General features: G+C 43.8%; 1 protein-coding gene across 1 annotated transcript; it reads left to right on the top strand.

Moving 5' to 3' along the window:
- The first annotated feature begins 286 nt into the window (after positions 1 to 286).
- On the top strand, positions 287 to 7,630 carry RBM15 (RNA binding motif protein 15). Its single transcript, XM_030868979.3, has 2 exons — positions 287 to 3,152; positions 7,186 to 7,630. The coding sequence occupies exons 1-2, from the start codon at positions 287 to 289 to the stop codon at positions 7,206 to 7,208; spliced, it is 2,889 nt and encodes a 962-aa protein (XP_030724839.1). The 3' UTR covers positions 7,209 to 7,630.
- The last annotated feature ends 211 nt before the right edge of the window (positions 7,631 to 7,841 follow it).

Here is a 7,841-nt window from a genome sequence, read left to right as displayed (position 1 = left end):
CACCGCTTTCACCGCGCAAGAAGTACCGTTACAGGGCAGACTTTTTGTCCAATCAACGCCTCCAGACTTCGGGTCAGGTGACCATAGAGTGCGGGGGGCGGAGCTACAGTCTGGCGCGAGGAACCGTTAAGACGGACAACGACTAGAACCAATGAGGTACTCTGACTAGGGCGTTGGGAACCCAATAACAGTGGTCGGGCGGGCGCCTTCCCGGAGCGCGGGGAGATGGAAAGACAGACAAATAGTTTTCCCAATGAGACTGTAGAAGAGAGGAGCTAATTGACCAATGAAGACTGCGGGGCGGGAACCTCTGCCGCGGCGGAGTCCAAGATGGCGGCGTGCGGTTCCGCTGTGTGAAACGAGCGCGGGGCGGCGGGTTAGTCAGTTTCGCGGAGAAGACCTCCGACGACCCGCTACAATGAAGGGAAAAGAGCGCTCCCCAGTCAAGCCGAAACGCTCCCGTGGTGGTGAGGACTCGACTCCCCGCGGGGAGCGGAGCAAGAAGTTAGGGGGCTCTGGTGGCAGCAATGGGAGCAGCAGTGGAAAGACCGACGGCGGCGGCGGGTCGCGGCGCAGCCTTCATCTGGACAAGTCTAGCAGCCGAGGTGGTAGCCGCGAGTACGACACCGGTGGGGGCAGCTCCAGTAGCCGCTTGCATAGTTACAGCTCCCCAAGCACCAAAAATTCCTCGGGCGGGGGCGAGTCGCGCAGCAGCTCCCGGGGTGGAGGCGGGGAGTCACGTTCCTCTGGGGCCGCCTCTTCAGCTCCTGGCGGCGGGGACGGCGGGGAATACAAGACATTGAAGATAAGCGAGTTGGGGTCTCAGCTGAGTGACGAAGCGGTGGAGGACGGACTGTTTCACGAGTTCAAACGCTTCGGTGATGTAAGTGTCAAAATCAGTCATCTCTCGGGTTCTGGCAGCGGGGATGAGCGAGTAGCCTTTGTGAACTTCCGGCGGCCAGAGGACGCGCGGGCGGCCAAGCATGCCAGAGGCCGTCTAGTGCTCTATGACCGGCCCCTGAAGATAGAAGCTGTGTATGTGAGCCGGCGCCGCAGCCGCTCCCCTTTAGACAAAGATTCTTATCCTCCGTCAGCCAGTGTTGTCGGGTCCTCTGTAGGTGGTCACCGGCACCCCCCTGGAGGAGGTGGTGGAGGCCAGAGATCACTTTCCCCTGGTGGCGCAGCCTTGGGATACAGAGACTACCGGTTGCAGCAGTTGGCTCTTGGCCGCCTGCCCCCTCCACCTCCGCCACCATTGCCCCGAGACCTGGAGAGGGAGCGAGACTACTCGTTCTATGAGAGAGTACGCCCAGCCTACAGTCTGGAGCCAAGGGTGGGAGCTGGAGCAGGTGCTGCTCCTTTCAGAGAAGTGGATGAGATCTCACCCGAGGATGATCAGCGCGCTAACCGGACGCTTTTCTTGGGCAACCTAGACATCACTGTGACAGAGAGTGATCTAAGAAGGGCTTTTGATCGTTTCGGAGTCATCACAGAAGTAGATATCAAGAGGCCTTCTCGGGGCCAGACCAGTACCTATGGTTTTCTCAAATTTGAGAACCTAGACATGTCTCACCGGGCCAAACTAGCAATGTCTGGCAAAATTATAATTCGGAATCCTATAAAAATTGGTTATGGCAAAGCTACACCCACCACCCGCCTCTGGGTAGGTGGCCTGGGTCCTTGGGTGCCTCTTGCTGCCCTGGCACGGGAGTTTGACCGATTTGGCACCATACGCACCATTGACTACCGCAAAGGTGATAGTTGGGCGTATATCCAGTACGAAAGCCTGGATGCAGCTCATGCTGCCTGGACCCATATGCGGGGCTTCCCACTTGGTGGCCCAGATCGTCGCCTTAGAGTAGACTTTGCAGACACAGAACATCGTTACCAGCAGCAATATCTGCAGCCTCTGCCCTTAACTCATTATGAACTGGTGACAGATGCTTTTGGACACCGGGCACCTGACCCTTTGAGGGGTGCTCGGGACAGGACACCACCGTTACTATACAGAGATCGTGATAGGGACCTTTATCCTGACTCCGATTGGGTGCCACCGCTGCCCCCAGTTCGTGAACGCCCCACTCGGACTGCAGCTACTGCTGTGCCTGCTTATGAGCCACTGGATAGCTTGGATCGCAGGCGGGATGGCTGGTCCTTGGACCGGGACAGAGGTGATCGAGATCTGCCCAGCAGCAGAGACCAACCTAGGAAGCGAAGGCTGCCTGAGGAGAGCGGGGGACGGCATCTGGATAGGTCCCCGGAGAGTGACCGTCCACGAAAACGTCATTGTGCACCTTCTCCTGACCGCAGTCCAGAATTGAGCAGTAGCCGGGATCGCTACAACAGTGACAATGATCGATCTTCCCGTCTTCTCTTGGAAAGGCCCTCTCCAATCAGAGACCGGCGAGGTAGTTTGGAGAAGAGCCAGGGTGACAAGCGAGACCGTAAAAACTCTGCATCAGCTGAACGGGATAGGAAGCACCGGACAGCTGCTTCCACTGAGGGAAAAAGCCCTCTGAAAAAAGAAGACCGGTCTGATGGGAGTGCACCCAGCACCAGCACTGCTTCATCGAAGCTGAAGTCCCCTTCCCAGAAACAGGATGGTGGGACAGCCCCTGCAGCAGCAGCCTCTCCCAAACTCTGTTTGGCCTGGCAGGGCATGCTTCTGTTGAAGAACAGCAACTTTCCTTCCAACATGCATCTGTTGCAGGGTGACCTCCAGGTGGCTAGTAGTCTTCTTGTGGAGGGCTCAACTGGAGGCAAAGTGGCCCAGCTCAAAATCACTCAGCGTCTTCGTTTGGACCAGCCCAAGTTGGATGAAGTAACTCGACGCATCAACGTGGCAGGGCCCAATGGTTATGCTATTCTTCTGGCTGTGCCTGGAAGTTCTGATAGCAGGTCCTCCTCTTCTTCAGCCACCTCAGACACTGCCACCTCTACTCAGAGGCCACTTAGGAACCTCGTGTCCTATTTAAAGCAAAAGCAGGCCGCCGGGGTGATCAGCCTCCCTGTGGGGGGCAACAAAGACAAGGAAAACACCGGAGTCCTTCATGCCTTCCCACCCTGTGAGTTCTCCCAGCAGTTCCTGGATTCCCCTGCCAAGGCACTGGCCAAATCTGAAGAAGATTACCTGGTCATGATCATTGTCCGTGGTGCGTCTTAAAGTCCATATGTAACTTGTATTTAGTACTTTGACATGGTTCCTGTTTTGTGATGTGTGATGGGATACAGCATTGGATGAAATTTTCTTTTTAATTAGTTGTTTAGTTGTAGCTTTCTTCTTTTTTATATTTTTATAAACCTCTTTAAAATAGAAGTCAGGAGAGTTTAGCTATTATTTTAAGTGAAAGGGATGCCCTAAAGGTAGCAGGCAAATGGATTTACTTTAATTAGGAGTTCCCACTCTTATGAGTAACTTTTTTCCTCTTTTTCTGCAGTTTTTTCTTTTTTAAGCTTAAGCTTAAAAAAATCCTCCAAGTTACAAAACCAGAAATTTGAAAAGTCAATTTGGAAAACAAAGAGCCCACTGACTATATAAAGATGATAATATACACCTGAAAATGGCTTGATTGGTATGTAGGTAAATAATTCCTGTACCAGAAATGTTTGTGTGGCTGAAATTTGACCAGGAATCTCATTAGTATAAGCTGGTAAATCATATAGCATTGTGATTATTTTATTCAGGTATTTGAGTATTTCTCTTAAAATACGTGGTTTATTCCCAGAGAGTTTGCTTTAACATACACATTTTTATCATTGGCTCTTGAGTTCTGTATCCTGTATATGCACTTTTGGTTTGTAGCAGTAACTGTTCAGTAAAAATTGAGGAGTATGTTACAAACCACATATGTCTTATGCTTACACTAGTATGCAGGAAGTGAGTAGGTGCTTTTAAAATCAGAATTCTTTGGTCAGTTGTTGGTGTGTGGTGGTGGTTTCACTGACTTTTTCAGAGAGATGTAGCAGGTACAGTTCTAATTTAATTGTGCATATTTCAAAACTTGTGTTTTTCATCAGAGATGAGTTTTTATTTTTGTATCCATTCAAATTTCTGATTTCAATAATAGAAAGAAGAGTTGTCTGCAGGCTCATAAGTCATCTTTTGTTTCAGTGGGCATTAATCAGCCATATGTCATCGTGAAATGCCTTTGACATACTCTCCAAATTTTGCTTGTATTTTTATTTTCATATTTAAACGCTAGCAATGACATTACATTTTTGAAAATACTTTGACTATCTTTGAAATTTTGTGTTTATATTTTCACTGGTGTCCAACCACAGAAAATTGAAATGTCAGTTTAGGAAAACTCTTTTTTAGTGGTTTATTTTCTCAGACACCTGGAATGAATACAAAATAATTTAGCCCATCCTGACAGTTTTTTTCCAAAACTGAAGATTATATCAACTTCTGGTTCTTAACAAGGGTTTTTGCTGCTTAACAGTAATGGGTGTTTTCCTTGTTTGTCTTTTTTTTTCATCTACCCCCATCACCCCCACCCCTAGTTTCTCAGGTCATTTGTAGGTATATTTTCCCCTGTGATTTAAATGTTGAGGACTTTAGCTAAGGCCTTTGATATTTAATTATGATTAGAAACTTGAGGACCTTTGGATCATGGTCGTGTTTCTAGTCTGTGTAAGTGACTTCTTGAAAGCCTGGCAGAACCCAACTGTTTTCTTTCTGTTATCAAAGCTGATAGTTTTGAAATAGCACCAATAATAACCCAGGGAAACGTCATGTGATTTTTAATTGTCCGTTATGACAGGTGTCTAATGCATGTCAGCATGAAAGCCTCATCACTCTGTGTCATCCTTTTTGGTTTTCACTATGCATTTGTAAATTTTCTTTTTAAGTTTGGAAGTTTTTGTATTTTTTGTTTTTAAACTGGAAAAACTAGCCATTTTGAGAGAAGGAAGATACTAGGCTCTGAGCACAAAGGTCCTTGGTGTGCCTGTAGGGAAAATACCTGAAATCCTACAATTAAGACTTTTGGTCCTTTTTGCTTTTAAAAGGCTTTGCTTGACATGCTAATGTGGAGTAGACACCTGTTCAGAAACTTATGCAAGTGTGCAGTCTGTGCATAAGTGGGGTCAAAGTACAATTTGTGGCTAGATACATTTTTTCCAGTTTAAATAATCTCACTAACCATTAACTTTTGAATATCTTTTGATAAGATGGCTGGACAAATAATTTTACTCTTTTAGGGAGTGAAGTCCATGACATCTAATTTTACTCTAATCCAAAGTGTGTGTGGTTTTTGTTTTTTTTTTAAGTTGATGTGACATCTTACCGAAGAGCAGAGTACTGTGGGTTTTGCTCCATGTTTGTTTGAACCTTAATCTGACATTGTGGCTTTTGTTAGATCTGGGCAGTTTGTGCTTCAATGTTTTTGAAACAATGGCTTGATACCATTTCTAAATGTATGTATTATAACTATGTTTAGTTTAGTGTGTACCTGCAGAGTGCCATCATTCAGATGAATCTCTTAATTTGTGTTGCTCGTTCTGTTGTGCAGGTTCATAATATTGGTAAACTACTTAAAACTTCAGAGTGTAATGAAAACAAATGTCTAAAACTATCTGGTTCTAATTCTCATTAGCCAGAATTTCATAATCTCAACATTGGATGTTCTTTGTGACAACCAATTGTTTCTTTTACTTAAAAAAAATGTATTTGTTTAATTGATTTTTTTGGAACTCACTTCAAATGAATGGAAAGAATTTCTTCAGGATATCATTAAATGACTTATTAAGTATTACTGGTAAAAAAAAATAAACCATCAAGCTAATTTAGATTTTTAATCACAACTTCAAAGTTTATGAAAAATTAATCATTCAGCTCCTAGCCTATTTTTTTATATTATTTTGTTGGTTATAACTGGTATCCCTATAAAGAGTTTTCCATGCAAAAAATTTAAATTCCTGGTTTAAGATGTATATTTTGACTCTCACCTGAGGGTAGATAGAGTTTTCCCTTTAAGGATTCTATCTTAAAATGTCCATCCTCTGGCTGGTATAAGCTCTTGTCACATTTTGAAGGTAATATATATACTCTGGACCTTCTTAACTCAGATCATTTGAGGTACAATAGTAAAAGTAAGTTGGGTGTTGCTTTCTGAGTCAAACACTTGTTTAGGTTTATTTAAAAACTATTTTATGAGCAGGTTTTCACTGACAATTTTTGTGTTGTTTTTTGTCTTTTTGATTTTAAATCCACTTTCTTCAGACAGTGAAATTGCTCATTTGCAGATACAGCTTGAACTGCAGTTTGGTTCCCTATAGGACCCACTCACCAAAAACTGTGGTAATAGAACTAGGAAATCTTGTTGAGAAGAGGGCCTTAATGACCTTTTTTGTGAAAAAATTTTTGGAGAGAATTTCTGGACATTTTTTTTCTGTCTCTGCCACAGTGTTTGGTTTGGAGATAGGAGTTAGGTATGAGAACAAGAAGAGAAATGGAGCTGACCCTCTTAACATTCTGGTTTTAGTGATGTGCCTAAAGGGAGAAAATGATTTCAGGTAACCACGGTGAACTGTCTAGCTTAATGAAGAGTTTTACATGTATGATGTAAACAGAGTTGGAAAGTAAAAGTCGTACAGTGTTCTTTGGCTGTTTAGCGATTGTTTGTATGAGGGTTTTCTTAAAAGAAAATAACAGCTGCTGTCTTTGGTAACACAGATGAAGGTGGATTTTTAAAAGGCTTTGTATCTTGACCCCTTTGTACAGTAATGGAGTAGGTCTGTATTGCTCCATATAAATTACAGAATGAAAATAGAGGGGGTAAAAGTTTGACTAAACTCCACCTTTTTATAGTTTCATTTTTTAAGTTATATTTAGAATATATTGATTATAAATTGATTGTAAACTTGCTTTTTTCTGATATGTTTTACTCAGTTACATGAGTACCAAGGATATTTTCAGTCCTATAATCCTCACTTAATTGCAGTCTTTAAAAAAAAATCCACCCTATTGTTCTACTTGTTGTCTATTCATACAGTAAATTCATTTCAAGGTTTGTGCCAGTGGGTATTATTGGTGCTTTTTGAAGTCAAGGTGGACTATCCAGGAAGGTCTTGTTAATGTTATGTTTAGCTATAATGGCATAGGGGAAATATATATATTTTTAATATTGTAAACGTTTGTACTGAATAACCTTTTTCCCCTCCCCCCCCCCCCCCCCCCGCAAGCAAAACTGGTGAACAACGGATGAAGATACGGAATTCAAAGCTCTAATGGACCTTTTTGAAGAGAAGTTGTGGCTTATGTGGAGTTTACATGGGCCTCTTGATGGAAGAAAGCTAATCTGTTTAGTATTTGTGCATTTTACTAAAATGGCAGCTTAAAGTTGTGTATCTGCTATTGTGATGCCAATGCCGGTGTTTTAAGTGGAAAAAAAATGACCTTGCTTTGTGCTGTGTACACAAGATTTCTGGAAAAGAAAAACCCTTTTTATGGCTCACACAGCTTAAAAGTAGCTGTCACTCAAACGTGCGCTCACAGTTGAGCTGCTTTTGTTTTATTCTAAATAAATTGTTTCTTTTGAGGAAAATGTTTTTCTGCCTGGAAGTGAATTGACGGCAAACCTTTGACCCCTTTGTTTGCAGCTGAGGGGGTACTTGCTGCTGCTCAGATCTTGTATGTCTTGAGCAAGAAGCAGGGAGACCATCATTTTGACTATCACAGTGTGTCAATTCTGAAGGATCACTAGTGTTACTGTGACCCCCTTTGTTTGCAGTGAAGGGGATCGTTTGCTTCTCAGTCCTCAACTTGATGAGGAAATGGTGCTGTTTGCTGGCACGCAAGAAGCCGGGGCAAGCACCGTAAGCCTCACCACAGTGCACGA

Source organism: Globicephala melas, chromosome 1 (genome assembly GCF_963455315.2).
Source record: "Globicephala melas chromosome 1, mGloMel1.2, whole genome shotgun sequence".
Classification (NCBI taxonomy): domain Eukaryota; kingdom Metazoa; phylum Chordata; class Mammalia; order Artiodactyla; family Delphinidae; genus Globicephala; species Globicephala melas.
The sequence above is the reverse complement of the archived record's forward strand: the minus strand, read 5'-3'. Positions and strand labels throughout refer to the sequence as shown.